Source organism: Danio rerio, chromosome 13 (assembly GCF_049306965.1).
Source record: "Danio rerio strain Tuebingen ecotype United States chromosome 13, GRCz12tu, whole genome shotgun sequence".
Taxonomy (NCBI): Eukaryota; Metazoa; Chordata; class Actinopteri; order Cypriniformes; family Danionidae; genus Danio; species Danio rerio.
In genome coordinates this window covers 36,105,599-36,124,567 of record NC_133188.1, presented here as the reverse complement: position 1 = coordinate 36,124,567, position 18,969 = coordinate 36,105,599, and the positions used below count along the sequence as shown (strand labels likewise).

The window sequence follows — 18,969 nt, the reverse complement described above, 5'->3', positions numbered from 1 at the left end:
ATTTAGGTAGACTAATTACCTCAGACAAACACAGGACACCCAAATATTGTGGTGCTTTTTTACATCAAAGTGAATGATGAGAGAATTTTAAGTTTTGGGCGAATCCCTTAAGTATTGTCAAATATGTCAAGCTGCTGTGATCAACCCATTGCAATGTTTTTCAGTGAATATTGAATTACTTTAAGTGTATTTTTAATTTATATGTTTTTAAAGTAACTTCAAAGTAACGTAATTTGTAATCAGATTATTTTTTACATTAAGTAATTAGTAACGTAATAGATTACAATCAGGTTGTAATCTATTACTTTTTTTAAAGTAACTTGCCTAACACTGCTTAATTAATACAATTCCATTTGCTGTGATTACAGCAAGAGATAAAATGTTGTTAATTTCAAATGACCTTTTTAAATGTTTACAACAAGGAAATTTTAACAATACTATATTTAGTTTGTTGGTTTTACATCAGCCCATATATATTGTTTGCAACCAGTTACTTAAAAAAAAAATTTAAATCCAAGGAATTGTTTTTTTAGTGTATGGAGAGTAAGGGAGCTCTCAGATTTCATGCAAAATACATTATTCTGTCCCCCCAAGATAAGTAAGTTTGAAATGACATGAGAGTGAGTAATTGCCAGAAGTTTAATTTTTGGGCAAACTATCCTTTTAAATAAGCATTAGTCATTATCAGGTCATTATGGGAAGCATGTTTGTTTCTTTAGGTGTTACTGTCATGTGCAAAATTTTAGGTATATAAAAACTAGCTGCTTATCCACAGTTCATAAACATGCTATAAAACCTGGATGTGTTTAGCTGTAGAGCAGCAGGAGGAGAGGGGAGCTGAACAAAGCAATGTCTTCATAATCAGACAGTTCAAAACATAGGAGCTTCTCACAAGTGCACACTGAAATTCACTTTACACACAATGACAAAATGAACATATATTTGACAGTTTTTGTAAGCTCACAGTACATTACGCTAACACCCATATTCCCCATGACTGCTATAATTTAACGCCCAAATTATTAACGATTTGCATCAAAAATGTAGAAGAACAACTCATGTCACTTGTAAATGCTCAGTCTCTCAGGAATTACTATGTTTATTAGGTATTAATATTTGTTTTATTCTGTAAACTTTTAAATAAAAAAATTCTGGATGTTTATCGGTATCACTGTGTGAAAGGGGTTAATGATTTCCAAGTTCTTCCGAAGTTAAAACATTGTTATTGTGCTGTGTAAAAATAAATAGAAGCATGTTTAGACATGTTTATATTGATTTTTAGATGACAATAACATATGGCACATTTTTATTGTTATTGTATGCAAAAACAATGCTCTAAATGACAACTTAATATTTTACATTTGAAAGCAGTTTAGTTTGTTCAAACATATAAATACAAATTGTAAATCCCGAAAATCTGAAAAATTTTAAGTGGTCTCTTTATTTTTTTCCCCAGCTGTAAATATCCCTATCCAAACATTGCAAAGCTACCTAATACCACTCTGAGCAGAGGCTGAACTGGAGATGAAGTCTCATTTAGTGCTGCCAGTTATACAGAGCTTACTTTGTGTGTGCATGTGTCTGGTGTCAAGAGTTGAACTGGCATCATAACGACTTTAGAAGCGAAAGCAGCTCTGATGTTTCATTAAAACATCAACTTGCTGAGATGCAGTGTGACAGTAGGTTTAGTGCTGCTTTTGGTCATCTGACATCTTGACCTCTACGGTGATCTGCAGTGAGCTACAAACACACGCTCCACTGCGCTTCAGGCTTAAATTGGCAGAGAAAATGGAGCAGACAGAGAAAGGGGGCGTGTCAGGGGGCGGAACCCCTCTGCGCCGTGGCATCGGTTGCTATGCAACTGAGTTCTGAGGCTATTTATACTCCCTGTGCTGCCCCTCCCACTGACTTCAAAAAAACTGTAGATGGCATTGCTGCAGATTTGGGGGAAAATTAGATTTCGATTCAACTCCGTCTGTCTGCACACAGCCAAAACACTGCAGACAGTCCAACAATGAACACAAAGACTATATATATCATATATAACAAGTCTCAATATAAAACCCCAGATTAAATTCCTTTACTTTGTTGAATTTGTTCAAATGTTGTCAATTAAAGTTGCTCCTAGTAGGTTTGTGAATGAGGAAAAAAATAGCTACAATAAAGAATAAGAACATTTGTAGTGGGGTATCAGATTTATTTTTAAAGAAAATTACATCAAAATCACCTATATTGTTTATAAAATATATTTGTTCAAACTATCATCAAATCTTGAATACTGCAATTATGTGCTCGATAAATAACACCAACAATATCATAACCAACTAAGAGCTCAACAAATAAATGTTCCACATCGACTCTGTGTTCTCTCTCAAACCTCATTTTGAATTCTGAATCTTCACTAATCTTCAGCCTGTTTCTTCTAACATTATTAACATATAATTTCCAAATTCTTAAGAATTCTTATTTAAATTATTATATTTTCAGTCATTTTTTATACAGAAAATCAGTTTACTATGTATTGTTTTTGTTTTTTTGTTTATTTAACAGGGACAATGCAGTGCAGTTTAAAGCAGCCAAGGCTCAACTTATAGGCTTCTAGCCAATGGCTAATTTTCAGCCTTAGGGTTCTTTCACACCTAGACTTTTGTTTCGGAACCTGTCTCTTTTGCCCAGTTAGCGTGGTTTGTTTGGCATTTGTGAATTCAGCAATTGCGCTTGAATCCGCACCAAACAATAGGTCCGAGATCGCCTGAATGAGGTGGTCTCAGCTCGGTTGAAACGAACTCTGGAGTGGATCGATTGTAGTAAGAAAGCAATACGATCAGAGCCCGGCTATATCACAGTGTTTTATGGATATGTAATAGGCATACGGCTGTATGAAGACAGAATTATGAGTAGGGCGGGAGATCATTCCAGACATCCCAAGTCTCCCGTAAGTTTCGGGAGTCTCCCGTAAATGCAGAGAGACTCACGGATGCCCGCAAACGAGTGATAATCTCCCGGAAATGGCGCATCACCCTCCCAGTCCTCAAATACATTGCGCACTCTTCTCACCCCTCCCCACCACATCCCTCCTCACTCTTCAGACACGCTGCGCGCATCCTGTCAAACACCACCAAACCCCTCTGGTCTTCACATAAGTCACATATTGTCTTATTGCTTATCGTCATAACGACGCATAACAGCTGAGCAGGAATCTGCAAAGTAAACTGTGAAACTCTGACCAATGTGAGGAGAATTTACTCACACGTGATTTGTTTTAGCCATTTTGGTCTGTTTAGAAACTTTGCCATGTGAAAGCAAACTGCACCAAGAACAAAGAGCAACATTGTAACCAGAGATGGGGGACTCGAGTCACATGACTTGACTCGAGTCAGACTTTATTTACAAATTTAGGACTTGAGACTTGGTTGATAAATATTCAAAAAAAGACTCGATTTGACTTGGACTTGGCTGTCATGACTTGAGACTTAACTTGGATTTGAGTTAAATGACTCAAAAAAAAAAACAGTTTTTGTTAAATACACAACCGTTTTTATATATTATGCATTTAAAAACAAAACAAAACTGAAAGTTCTAAGTCACACATCCGCAGTATTAGCTGGATATGAACTGGATCATTTGGTTCTGAAGAACCACTTTAAATGATTCATTTGATTCATTTGAACGATTCATTTGCTATTTGGCCATCAGATAATGCGGTGATAAAAAATGGTAAGCGCTCCGCCAAAGATATCCTATTTTACGGTTAAAGATTACAAACAAGACAAAATTTAGTGACATGTTTTTTACAGTTATTATTATTCTTCTACACTGTTTTGTATCCGACTAATTTGACCAAACATCGAGATAGTGGAAAAATCCTCTCTCCTTACTTGTTTAAACTGGCTGCAAATTATACCTACACCATTAGTAATCAAAGCATTAGCCTTCTTTAAATAATCTACACGTTTAAATCTTGTAAATATGATTATTTATGAATATTTTAGAGATATTCTGTTTTTATTCCTTTTTCTGTCATTTATTTTTCATTTGCTGTATATTTTATTAATTTGACATTGTCACTAGGCTATTACATAGGCTATTTTGCTTACATATCTAAAATGCTTTTGCATTCAAGTTAGCTTTGAACTTGAAAGAGAGGCAGATTTGACCTGTCAGCGGTGCAGATTGCTCCTGAATAGGTAAGAGAAAGTGGATGTCTTTTTTAACAGTTTTTTTTTTACATAGCAGCCCGCCTGGAATTTGCCAAAAGGCATCTGAAAGACTCTCAGGACATAAGAAACTAACTTCTCTGGTCTGATGAGACTAAAATTTAACTCTTTGGAATGAATGCCAGGTGTTATGTTTCATCACCTGGCTGATACCATCCCTACAGTGAAGTATGGTGGTGGCAGCATAATGCTGTGGGGATGTTTTTCAGCAGCAGGAACTGGAAGACTAGTCAGGATAGAGGGTAAGATAAATGCAGCAATGTACAGAGACATCCTGAGTGAAAACCTGCTTTAGAGTGCTCTTGACCTCAGACTGGGACGACGGTTCATCTTCCAGTAGGACAATGACCCATAGCACACTGCTAAAATATCAATGGAGTGGCTTCACAACAAGTCAGTGAATGTCCTTGAGTGGCCCAGCCAGAGTTCAGAGCTAAATCCTATTAAACATCTCTAGAGAGATCTGAAAATGGCTGTACACCGTTGCTTCCCATCCAACCTGATTGAGCTTGAGGGGTACTGCAGTGGAATGGGCAAAAATTCTCAAAGACAGGTGTGCCAAGCTTCATATTCAAAAAGACTTGAGGCTGTAATTGCTGCCAAAGGGTTATCAACAAAGTATTGAGCAAAGGCTGTGAATACTTATGAACGTGATTTTTCAGGTTTTTTTTTTTTTTATTTTTAATAAATTTGCAACAATTTCAAAAAATATTTTTTTTCCCACATTGTCATTATTGGCCATTGTGTGTAGAAATTTGAGGAAATAAAAGAGTTTATTTAATTTTGGAATAAGGCTGTAACATAATAAAATGTTGAAAAAGTGAAGCGCTGTGAATACTTTCCGGATGCACTGCATAAAAAGTATAGGTGGGCATAGATTTTTTTTTTAATCTAGATTAATCTCACTGTAATCTTGGAATTAATCTAGAGTAAAATGGCTCATTTGAATTCTGCCGAAGGCATTTAGAATACGTGTGCTACCCAAATAATGGCTAAAAGTAATCTCTGAGAACGGGTTTCTCAAGCCAGGTGGTGCATTAGACCAGGGGCACATCTCCTGTTTTCAAAATGCATCACAAACTGCTTGAGAAGCTGTTCTACTATGATAATTGGTGTTGAAAATAGAGTATGTTCAATAAGATGTACTTGTGTTCACTAACTGTTTATTCAGTTAAACATAAATTTTTAACTGTGGGCCTACATGAGCTCGAAACAGTGATTTTTGATCGCCTTAATCCGACTGAAGTCATAACTGAACTAAACACCAATGGAATTAAGACATGTGGAGTATGCATATATTAGTGGCATTATTGAAGTAAACACCAAGATCAAACTATTACCGTCATGTAGGACTTTTCGCCATTTTTTTCTGACAAGATCCACACTGTCAGTAAAGGACTACACACACACACACACACACACTTGTTGTGCATTGTGGGGGTTTTACAACACCTAACTGAATTTCCTCATTCCCAGCACAATTGAGGAAATCTGCTCCACTCGAAAATTTAAAAAATCTCGCAAATGCATTGGGTTTTGCCCAGTCCGCAGCTCTACAATGTCTGTTTGAGAGGCACCGTGTGCTAACGACCAAGAAAATGCACGCTTCGAGTGGAGTGCGCTTCACTCCTGGGGGACACGGCTCACCCTGGCTCTTATAGCGAGTGAGATGGCATCCATGCATAAACTGTACAGGTGCCTAATAGATGTGTAGCTAACATTAATCAGATTCACTCTAGTGAACTGCATCCATATTAGCACGTCACGTTTGATGTGGTTATTTCACAGTAGGAATACACACAGGTTCGAAGACTCGTTCTCCTCCCTACAATGCAATTTGACAAGGTATACATCCACGCAAAACTATCAAGGTGAAAGTCATCATAGCTTGGGTAGAATAGACTTATGCCTAGTTCAGACTGCGTGATTTTAGCCCCGATTTTGGCTCGCCGACAGGTTTTGAGAAATCGCCGACAAATGCCTGAAATCACAGGCAAATCGGTGCTCGTGCACGTGAGTGACAATCACACAGTATGAACTTTCAAAGACGCGATCTGAGAGAATCGCTGATGAGTCCCCGATGCCTCTGAGATATTTGGCGTGCTGAATATCTGGAGCTGTCGGCGATTCAAATCATGCCGTGTGAATTGAGTTTTGACTGAAAATAACATCAGCCATCGCCTACAGCCAATGAGAGAGCAGCATTCACTTGTGTGTGCGTGTGTGTAAACCTGCTGCAGGCCAGCGAGAGGCTGGGGGAGAAGTTAAAAGCGCTCTTTTTCGGTTTATTTGGACCCACGAAATGGAGGAAAAACTAATGACAGGACTCAGGAGCACCCGTGTCTGTTTGACGTTTCATACAGAAAGAAATTAGTTTATTATCAACGTTAAGGAGAAATGGCTAATTCCCTTTAAACCCAGGTGAGCAAATATGTAAATTTTCTACCCCATTAAAGGCTTCTTTCTCATTAGTCGGCGATTCTTCCAATAGTAAAGTCATGCAATGTGAATGTCCTTTCGCCGATTCATCTTGCAGTGTAAACAAAGCAGCGACGAAACGCTAGCCCAGATATTCAAGCAGTGTGAACACATCTGTGACACGACTACTTTGAAAATCATGCAGTCTGAACTCGGCATTAGCTCCCAACTCAACTTTGAGAATCAGCACGTTAATGCAGATAACGACCCACCACTAATAAAAAAGATACATTACTAATACAAAATGCCAATACCAAAAAAAAAAAGAAAATACCTGACAATTGGTATACACAAATCTGACTTATTTTGAACCACTTTTTTTTTTTTTTAACTCTCTTTGAAATATGTTTAGGTTTTCATATGGTCTAGTAATTATGACAATTGTATTCATTAATTAACCTTCAACAAAGTTTTCTATTTATGCTTTAACTGAAACATGGTTAAGGATGAAATAAATAAAATCTGGGTCATACATCAAAAACAACTATAAAGAAAAAATCAAAGGCTAATGCTGTAAAAACAGTTTTTAGAATCAATTATGTGTACAAAAATAATAAACAACAGATATGACCAATAGAAAACTGGTGATAAATCTACTGAGACAAGCCTTTCTTTGTTTTACTGGATTCAGGATTGGTGCTTTAAAACTGTCCATTTAAAAAGACTTCTAAATATCATTTCTATTGCTAATCAATTCAGCCACTCAATACTGGCAGGAGACTGAGAAGGACACTTGCACATCTTGGCTGCATTTACACTGCAGCTATTAATGTGGTTCAGATCTTGGCGTGAACTTCTAGATGAGGAATCAAAATAGTCAAACATGGTATGATAATCTAAGCGAAATGAATGGAGGCGATCATTATGAAGCTGATGTTCTGTGGAGGCTGCCATCAAATTACACATCAATTAAGAATGAGGGCAAGGAGGCGGAAAAGGGCAGAAATTGTATTATTGGCATTCGGTGGACTCGTTGTCTTCCACCCTAATGCAAATGAAGCATGCCAGTGATGGCGAATGATAATGAATGATATTAATACCCACATTAGTTCATACTGTTCATGCTGTATTTTAAATTATTTTCATTTTTTCTTCATTTTTAATTCAATATTTCTTTTGAGTTTGCAATTTTTATCCCAATGTATATTTATTACATATTTAATTTGCTTTTAGTATTCTTTAGTTATGTTTAGATTTTTTTATTTTATTTTATTATTGAAAATGTCAGTGTAGACAGTGAAACTATTCAGAAATGAACAGTTCTCTGTATTTTGGGATTTTATATATTTTTTTCTAATTTACTAATGATTTTGAATTGGACCTTAATGTTTCATCCAATAACATTTTTATTGACACTTTGTAATAGTGAAGTGAATATTGTCGGAGTTGGTGATGTAAATTATGGTACAATAACCTGGTATTCAACTGCCTGTTATTTTACAGACTTAATTCTCTACATATTATCTTTTATACAATATATTGTTTCAGACTAATGAAAAATACTAAAAATTACATTTCTATTTCATCTGTGTATATTTATTACATATAGTTTATGGTTGGGTGATGTCGACCAATTAGGCATCGTACGATGTCTATTGTGAAACATCGCGATGGGCGATGGCATTGTGGGGGGTGGGGGGGTGTTGTTAAATAATTATTCCATAATGAATTATTCAATTGTAGCCCACCATTTCCACTACCTGACCCGCATGGTCTTTGTTTTACCCATAATTAAATAATGAAATAATAAAGATAAGTTACACACAAATTACCACCTGTCAATCACTTTTTCCAGGGGACTCTGGCATGAATAGACACAGTGATCTATGTTGTTATAATGGTGTAGACAAACTTGGCAATACTTTGGCTTTAGATTGAATGAAAGAGGATAGCCACGAGACTCGTCTAAAGTAATGTGTAGGATTTGTGGTCAAGTTATCTGCGTAAAAGATGTGCAGACAACAAATTTACATGACCATTTGACCATACATGACCATGCTGCAAAAATTTTACATACATAGTTTACTTTTAGTTTTTTTAGTTATCTTTTGATGTTTTTTTATTTGGTTTACTTTTAATTTCTGAATATAATAATTAATTTATTTTAATATTAATATAATAATTTATGCCTACATTGACATTTTCAATTAAAATGTAACAATTCTCTGTATTTTGTGTTTGTGTTTGTGTGTTTGTGTGTGTTTGTGTTTGTGTGTGTGTGTGTGTGTGTGTGTGTGTGTGTGTGTGTGTGTGTGTGTGTGTGTGTGTGTGTGTGTGTGTGTGTGTGTGTGTGTGTGTGTGTGTGTGTACATATATACATACATACATATATATAAATACACAAACATACATATATATATATATATATATATATATATATATATATATATATATATATATATATATATATATATATATATATATATATAGAGAGAGAGAGAGAGAGAGAGAGAGAGAGAGAGAGAGAGAGAGAGAAAATATATATATATATATACATATATAGAATATATATAGAATATATATATATATATATATATATATATATATATATATATATATATATATATATATATATATATATATATATTGTAATTTATTAATGCTTTTAAATTGGACCTTGATCTTTCTGACATTTTTCAATAGTCTGAAGTGAATATTGTCTGCGTTGGTGTTGTAATAAACTGGTTGTGGTTATAAACTGTCATTTTACAGACTTGGTGTTTTTTTCTACATATTATACCTTATAAAATATATTGTTTTAAACTAATGAAATTACTAAAAATTACATTTCTTTTTGTGACATACTATAATGTGAATAAAAATCACTTTGTTAAACTGCGCAGTTGAAAATTCAATATCAAAAGTCGACAGAGCAGAGATCAAGGTCCCCTAATGCAATTCATATCTGCCACAAAATGTGGAACTGGTTAATTAACTTTTAATTAACTGGTTAATTGACTCTTTATAGTATTTCCAATTTTTATTTCTTTCTGTTTTTTTTTTTTTTTTATGAAACCTTCTGACTTGCATTTTCCTTCCATAATCGGATGGATTTCTGAGTGAAACAGGATATTTATTGAGCACAATGGGTGGGACTTAATTGTTTCCATTAGAATTGTTGCTAATGGTTTGCAAAAGAGCCTGTTTAGTATTCACAGTGGTACAAAACAGACACTCAAAAACAAGTACAACTCTTGACCTGAAAAGCTCAATACTAACAATTATGCTTCTTTAAAGTATGTTTGAGTTCCCCAGTCATCCTTATACATTGTAAACCACGTCAACATTTACTCAGGTATTTACTCGGGCCACTGTCAGCTGAAGCGAAAGCGACAGTAGATCAGTGAACGCTTGGACAAGAGAGCTCTGCACAATAGACATGATTGAGCCAAGGAGATGCTCCATTAAAGAACAGCATTTAATGACAACAAGAATTATCCCAGTGCTGTGTAATTACCCAAGCATTGACCAGTGTGTGTGCGTGTGTGAGAGGGCAAATACGCTTCTCTCACACCGCCAAACTAAAAAGAATCCCTTCATCAAAGATGTTTTTTCTTTATTTTCTCTTGCTCTTTTCTTTGACGCGTCCCGCTCTGAAGGAGGGGTAAGTGGTCATCAGTGCCAGCGTCTCTCTCTCTCTCTTGTGTCTAGAAGGTGGTTATCACTGCGACCTCAATGGTCCGGGCTGATTATGATCCTGAACTCAGCAAATCAACATTTGATTATAATGTCTGTATGATGGCCTTTTTGATAGTCGTCTTCGCCTGCTAATCAGTGGCAGCTGGTATTTTGTGAAGTGCATTATGGTCAGTGGGACACTTGACACTCTCTGGTTTATTTTTCTGCAAACTAATATTTGGGCTAAAATCAATCAGTTTCTGTTTAATAAAATGTTTGAGGTTGCACGTTACAGTTTTACGGGTCCAAAGGGAAATAGTATATCAAAGTGCACTTAAATGAATGACGTTTGCTGTTTGTTCAAACTACTTCTACAAAATGGGCAGAAACAACACAATTGTTGAATTGTTTATTTGAGGACAACTTAATTGTTTTATGTTCAATCCACTTAAATTTGTAAAAACTTAACTTAAATCCTCCATGTTGTCCTAACACACATTTGATTGTGATTGTGTGGAACCAACATTTTTGCCGAGTGTGCTGTAATATTAATACAATAACATTTCTGATTGTAAGTCTCTTAAAAGCTCACTTATTTTCTGAATATTCTACAGTATAATTACAGTATGTAACCCTTGTCTTTGTTATTCCTTTTATGTATTATTAGTTGCCATTTTCTCTACCACCTTATGGTCATTGTTTTTCTTGTTCTCCTACATTTTTAAATCATCATTGAGTACTGCAAAGACACTAAATAAAATAAACATATTATTATGAGCTCATTATTAAAAATCATGATGCCAGAGTATATATGCCTAATCTCAAATGGTCAAAGAGTATTGAACACAATACATTTCACTTTTAGAAACTTTCAAATATTTTGAACCAGTAGCGTTTGATGTAGAGGATCATTTCCTGCTGGAGATACTGTTGCCCTAAAAAAAATAAATAAAATAATTGTGAAAAACATGTAAAAAAAAAAAAAAGAAGAAAAAGAAAAAAAAAACTTGCATATATCTTAGAAACGGTTTACAAAATACTTTTAAAACCTTGACTTTACCTAACCGTGGTAAACCTTGAAACTGGTTTTCTTCCCATGCCTAATTCTGGTGCAGTTTGTTTGAATAATCACAATGCAATAAAAGTTTTTCTTACTTTGCTCTGTCTTGTTTCTAGTCCAAATATCTAAAAATTCTTAGATGAAGTAAAAATATTGTTTTGTTTTTGACATGTGAAGAATTGTCAAATATTTAAACTAGAAACATGATAAAAATAACATAAATTGTATATATCTTCTATAAATACAGTATTTAAATACAATTCTGTGGCTCCTGTTCAACTATAATTCAGACACAACATTGCATATCTTGCAATGTGACTATTGTGGGTGTGCACATTGCAAAATCGATGCTGAAACAACATATTGTGCAGCCCTAATGTTAAGTGTATTTTAAAATTGTGTAATTAACCAACCAGACAAATGTGAATGTAAATAAAAAAATGAATTATCACAATCATGAAAGAACAAGCACTCAAATGTTCTGTTTTTTTTTTTTTTTGTCAGCCAGAGGAACTTGGCAGAGATCACGGAACTGATTCACACGGCCTTCCTGGTGCATCGTGGGATTGTTAATCTGAAGGAATGGACAAACTCGGATGGGCCTCTCAAAGACATGCAGTTTGGGAACAAGATGGCGGTTCTGAGCGGTGATTTTCTGTTGGCAAATGCCTGCACAGGATTGGCTCAGCTCAATGACACCAAGGTACTAAATGTATCTGTTAAATGCATGCTCATGTTTTTATTTCATCTTGCTTCCTCCACTTCATGATCAATATTAAAAGGAACCATGTTATGGAATTGCTACAAATACAGATCTGTCAGTAGTGGGGGTGTGACTCTACACTGGTCTCATGGTTCGGTTCTGATTATCATGCCATCGATTTGGTTCAATTAAATATCTCGATGCACTGACAATGCTTTTTATAAACAATTTTATATTTTACTTAGCAAAACAATAATTCCAGTATTAAAATGTATCATTTATTAATATATTTATTTACTGTTTACAATACAATTTGGTGCTCATGCTCAACAGAAAAGGCTGTGATTGGCTCGGTCAGCGATGCTATGGTGCTGTTCAGCAATCAGTGATGCAGACACTGTAACGGCCACAGTGGTCAGCTGATTTGTTACAGATGGCGACGCAGAGAAGAAAACTCACTTTGCAGACACGTTACAGTTGTAACAGCCGAGAGAGGAGATAAAACGTTACCTCATGAACACCCCAGTGTTTACAGTTTAAAGATTTCATTTTTTCCTAACTGGGTTTTGATGTACTTTCCAGTCAGTGAAGGATTGTCCATCAAACTCACAAGCAGTGAATTGTGCACAATTATCTGCTTTTTAAGTAGTTGGAGAGTTTTAGTTACTCATGGTCTCCTCCCTCGCCATATTAGCCTAAGTTACCGCCATTTAACGCAAATAAATGGCGTTAGTACATAATAACCAGTTATGATTATCACTGAACCAATACCAAAATGTTCGCGTCTGCATCGCGGTGCATTGAAGAAACAACTAATTTTGACAGCCCTAGTCAGTAGTATCGAAAAGTTTAGATTCGGCAAGATTCCTTACCATTTCAAACCATTTGAGTTAAACTGATCTATATGACTACTGTGAACTTACTCAATTTAAGTTGAAGTAATGAGGTATTTAATGAACTCATTACCTTCAGCACTGGGTTCAAAACTCCTTTCAAATGAGTAGAATTAACTTTCAGTCAATTTTGAGTAAATTTTTGCTAAAGTTGAATTTTGGGTTTTAGAGCGTATGTTTTATTTAGCTAGGGATGATTGACCTTAAAAATGATACAAAAATTTGTAAGAAAAAAAAAATAATAAAAAAATTCTGAAATTGAATTTTTAATTTATCAAAGGATCCTTGAAAACGTGTTGTGGTTTCTTCCAAATATGAAGAAAAATTAAGATTTTTTATTTATGGACTAATGATGCTGAAAATGCAGTAAAAAAATCAATCAGTGATACATTAGCTTTTTTTTAACATTGAATAGTTCAACTTTATGTAACAATATTCCTTTTGTTACTGTATTTATATAATATAATTATTATATAAATAATCTAAAGAAACCAATAATAACATTATTACTATTAGTTTGACTATTTATTTATTTTTTTAATTATTCATTCATTACTTATCCAGGGTTAAAACTGCATTGTTACAGTATGATTCAGAATATGATTAATTCTAGTATTTTTGTATACATGAATGAATAACCAGACAAACAATTAAATAAAGGTACACTTTTTCATGCTGGAGGGGTAATGGCACTTTTTTTTCCTTTGAACTTTTTAAATCGTTAAAACTAAAAATGTAAAATTAACCAAATAGTCCATTTCTTTAAGTAAACAAGCATTTTAATGATTGATAGGAGTATGTCATGTTTTAAAATATATCAAATCAGAAAGTTATTCTGACACTGCAGTAATTGTAAATTCTTCATGCTGGAGGTCTAAGCCATTTTTTCATCATGTTTGTATTTTTATGCAGAACACTGTAGGAAAATCTTCTGAAATCCATCTCAAAGACTTCCATCTCTACACTGTCCGCTCTATGTGTGTGCGTGTGTGTTCATGCGTGTGTGTGTCTGAGTGTGTCCGTCCTCTCGTGCTCATTTCCATACACTTGCGCTCTCCCTCATTCTCCTGTGTGTGCGCGTGTGTGTGCGAGCATATGTCTCCTACACCCCTCATTAAGTGTCAGTGTTCTCCTCCAGCTCTAATTAGAGTCGCAGTCAAAGCATCGTCTGACTGCATGCGGCCCGCAGCCCCACTGCCTCGCGCAGCTCACGCTTACAGCCGCTCTCAATATCATGCAGCATTCAAATGGCCAGTACAGATGTGAAGTGATGGCACAATACATCAGGACATGTCAGAGTTGTGTTACCCGACCTGTTTTCTCTTATACAAGCCTGTTGATATGGCTCAGATCCTCCTCCTGAAGTGTGTTTCTTTTAACTCTGTGTGTTTCTTTTAAGAGGCTCTGTTTTTGCTGCTTGCTACTAAAGCGAGGTTCAGAATTAAATAGACCGTCATAAGTTACTGACTTGAAAGGCTTTACGTAGCCAGCGACTCCCATGTATCATGCAAATGGAATTTTTTATCTGAAGCATACAGGAGCTGCAACTCATGATGGGATGAATATACATAACACACACACACACATACACACAAATATGTAGATATATAGCTTTAGACTGCTTTATTCTGTTTAATTAATACTTGTAGCAAAAAGCATACATTGCTGTTTTACAAAAAGTATATTTGAAAGGTTCTTTTGCTTACATGGGCTGCATTTATTTTTTTTTTTAAATACAGTAAAATATTTTATTAAACATAATTGCTGTAGTATAAATAAATCATATAAATATTTTTAATCTAATAAAATGTTATCAATTTAGCGCAGAATTACACAGAAATTTTTTTTATTTTATTCAAAATCAACTTTTTTTTATGTTTAATCAATGCCACTTTTAATTTGTTTATTGAGTGCATTGTGGGTTTTTATTCTCTATTAACAATACATGTTATGCTGCATTACAATTGTTTTAGCAAAAGCAGAATACATTCAATTAAATGTAAACCACTGCTCTCTGTCAGATCATTTTGGTGCTGTGACCAAATTTCTTCAAATGATATGTACCAAAGAAGCTCTGCACTTGTTTTAGTTTGCCCTAAATGTTAGTATGTAAAATGTCTCAGCATACCAAAAAGGTTTTAGTATGGTTTGTGTTTAAGCAAGTAAGACAAGTGTGGTGCTAATCGACATGAGGAGGCACCAATGGGCTATATGCACACAGACTTTTCATTTTCAGCTAGGCAGCACAAGGCTTCCGGTGAACTGTTTTTCCATTACAAAATTGTCACGTATAAGATCTGATTTCTTTAAAAATTAACGATCTTCACTAATTTAGGAGAAAAACAAACAGCCAAACAAACAAACAAAAAAATTCTTACAGCACTCAATAATTTATTAAATAAATCACAGGAGAAAAGAAAAATAAATGTTTTGGCTGTGTGCCTTCGCCAAAAGCAGAAGTCTACTAAATATATATTTATTTACTATTTAACCAGCTGAGTGTTAGTTTTAACACTTAACTGTTGTAATATGTTTCCACCTACAGTACAATTGTTTTTATTCTTAGTTTTTTGTTTAAATGTAAGAAATTTCCCCTATATAAGTTTACAAAGCAAAATCAAGTTTGATTCCAAGCACCCGAGACCTGCTTAAACACACGTGTCGTTTATGTGCCTCAATTTAGGATTCCCCATATTAGAGGATTTTGCTTGTCATACCATAATATTAGCAGACTAAGTACAAAAGCATTTTCACTTTAGAAAGCCTAACATTTGGTCTCTCTGTGTCCGTGTAACACACACAGACACACTCGGTTGCACTAAGCAGCAGTACGTTGACAGGATCTGTCACCAACTGCGACTCTAGAATGCAGCGCTGCAGTGGAGGAAAACAAACTCTTTTCCTTCTGCGTGGCCTCAGACACACACACACACACTCCTGCATGAGCGGACGTGGAAATGACTGCAGGGGATTTAGATGATCAGCAGATTGTGGCCACTAATATAGAGAACAGATTCTGTGTTTTCCCTTATGGAGCTCAGCATTCAGACAATCAGGACTAACACCTGATTTATTGTGTGTATGTGTGTGGATATGTGTACTGGATTTGGAGATTTACAAGGACAGAAATTTGAATAATGACATGAGTATGACCTACGTATTACAAAATTTAGATGGTTTATGAGGACATGCCTGGTGTCCTTTTAATTCAAAAGCTTACAGATCTTAACTTTTGACATTGAAAATTTGCCACCGATATCCTGTGAGGGTTAGGTTCAGGGGTATGGGTGGGATAGTGCCATACACTGAAAGATTTTGATGCCTATTTGAACAAATTCTTTAAAATAAGTTAAAACAACACAAATTTTGAGATTTTTTGGGGGGGAAAACAAATTGTTATATATACAATCCACATAAATTTGTTAGGTAAACTTAATCGATTTGTGTTGGAAAAAGTGAATGAATTGTGTGCAACCATGCATTTTTAATAGTGTGGAATAGGGGTTTTACCTACACTCACTGACCGCTTTATTAGGTACACCTTACTTGTACTGGGTTAGAGATCCCCTTTTGCCTTCAGATTTGCCTTAATCCTTTGTGGCATAGTTTCAACAAGGTACTGGAAATATTCCTCAGAGATTTTGGTCCATATTGACATGATAGCATCACGCAGTCGCTGCAGATTTGTTGGCTGCACATCCATGATACAAATCTTCAGTTCCACCACATCCCAAAGGTGCTCTATTGGATTCCTGCTGGAGATAGCCATCAGAAGATGGGTACATTGTGGTCATAAGGGGATGAACATGGTCAGCAACAATACTCAGGTAGGCTGTGGCGTTGACATGGTGCTCAATTTAGATGCTCTTCTGCATACCTCGGTTGTAACGAGTGGTTATTTGAGTTAAGTTACTATTGGCTTTCTATCAGGTTGAACCAGTCTGGCCATTCTTATCTGACCTCTACATCTGACCTTAACAAGGCATTTCCGCCCACAGAATTGCTGCTCATTGGATATTTTCTGTTTTTTGGACCATTCTCTGCAAACCCTAGAGATGATTGTGCTTGAAAATACCAGTAGATCGGCAGTTTCTGAAACACTCTGTCTGGCACCAACAACCATGGCACGTTCAAGTCACTAAAATGACCTTCTTCCCCATTCTGATGCTCAGTTTGAGCTGCAGTAGGTTGTCTTGATCTAAAAGCATTGCATTGCTGCCGTGTGTGTGTGTGTGAAAGAGAGCGAGTGAGAGAGAAAGCGAGAGAGAGAGCGAGAGAGAAAGAGAGAGAGAGAGAAAGAGAGAGAGTCTGTGTGTAGACTCTTTAGGTAGATGGTGTGCTGTAATACTGTGGCTTCAAGAGTGTGTTGACGTGTTCTGTAGCTCCTCCTGCTGGACCGAAATGGAAATCCTTCACCTAAGCACAGGTCAAGGGTGTTTTTTTTTTTTTTTTTGCCTTAACTTTCATGTAAGAACATAGGTATAGTTAAAGAATTTTAAAGTGATCAGTTACAACTGCATTCTTAACTAAAAAAACAAACATTTAATATTTTTATGATACCGGAAGATATCCGACAACCTGTACATTTAATGTCTAATTGTGTTATTTGCATTTTTATTTAATATGAGAAATATTGATGTCATTTTTAGTTGATTTGTTGTAATAAATGTTGATAAAATCAATACATAAAATATTCAAAAAGAAAGAAAAGGATTTTAAATAGTTTCCTTTTAGATTTAATCAAATAACTGTAACCTTGAGAAATGAACTTTCAAAACTATTTTAAACTTGCATAACCCAAACCCTCACACACTAAGAGAGTACCAGTAAAATCCTTTTTTTCTGTGAAACTGAACCTGTAGTTCAGTGAACCGTGATTTAAAGCCACACACACTCAGTTCTGACCCACTGAAGGAGTGACTGACTGACAGCACATCCAGCCAATCAGATCTCAAGCGTTTTCTGCTTAAACTTGAATTCACAATTAACTGCAGTGTTTTAAACATGCGCTCAGTTTTCTACTTTCCCCTTGATGTAAGTGACATTCAGCCAGCCAGAACGAATCTCCCTTTTAAAACTGCCTTGTATGTAAATGAGGGCGAGGCACATTAGTGGTTCAGTTGAGTTAGCGTGAGAGCATTAGTGGTGGAAATCAGACGTTCCCTCTCCACAGCAAAGCGCTTTTCCCCCCTGATTGATCTGTATTATGTATCGCGGCCTTGAGTGGGATCCTGACTTAGTAGACTGTGTGTGTGCGTGTGTGATTGAGAGAGAGAGAGAGAGTGGGATTCTGGCTCGACACTAGTATAAACGGTAAAGGGATCCGCGAGCGGCTGTCTCCTCTTTCTTCTCCTCACAGACCTGTCGGCGAAACACGACTCCGGCTGGATTTGGGAATGAGACGAGACGGAGGGAGGGTAGCTTATCTGATACTTTCCAAAAAAAGCCCCCCCCACTTCACACACACACACACACACACACACAAACTCACACGAAAGACACAGACGTACACAAACATATATGCATTCTCTCTCTAACACACACACACACACACATGCTTTAATTTCTGGTGTGTGAAGCCGCACATCTGGCTGCGCTATAGGGGCTCTGTCTTCTTCAGGCTCTGGGTAGAGGAGTCAGGTTCCTCGCTGTTTCCTCAAAGATCTGGTTACTCAGAGGGCAGAGAGACAGAGAGAAGGAAAGAGTGAGAAAAACAAAGTTTGAGAGAGTAAGTTTGGGGGTAACATAATATTAAATATGAGCATCTGGGATGGAAGGCCTCGGCTGTTGGAGTTCCCCGGAGGTTCTGCCTGTGGTCTCGTGATTCAACGGGCAGGTCTTTGGGGAAAAGAGGAGAACAAGTGACGGAGGGTGAAACAGAGGTGGAGAATGTAGCCTAGGGCAACGGATAGATGGATGGATGGATGAAAGGAAGGGATGGGGAAGAAAGCGTGTGATAAGATGAAAGATGGAGCTGTCAGTGAGATACTCCAGCTGAGT

General features: G+C 36.0%; 1 protein-coding gene across 1 annotated transcript in view; it reads left to right on the top strand.

Moving 5' to 3' along the window:
* Positions 1-18,969, top strand: part of pdss2 (prenyl (decaprenyl) diphosphate synthase, subunit 2) — a 65,605-nt gene that overhangs the window by 34,198 nt on the left and 12,438 nt on the right. Inside the window, 1 exon segment of the mRNA NM_001002351.1 lies at positions 11,878-12,076. Within this exon segment, the coding sequence (NP_001002351.1) occupies positions 11,878-12,076 (199 nt within the window).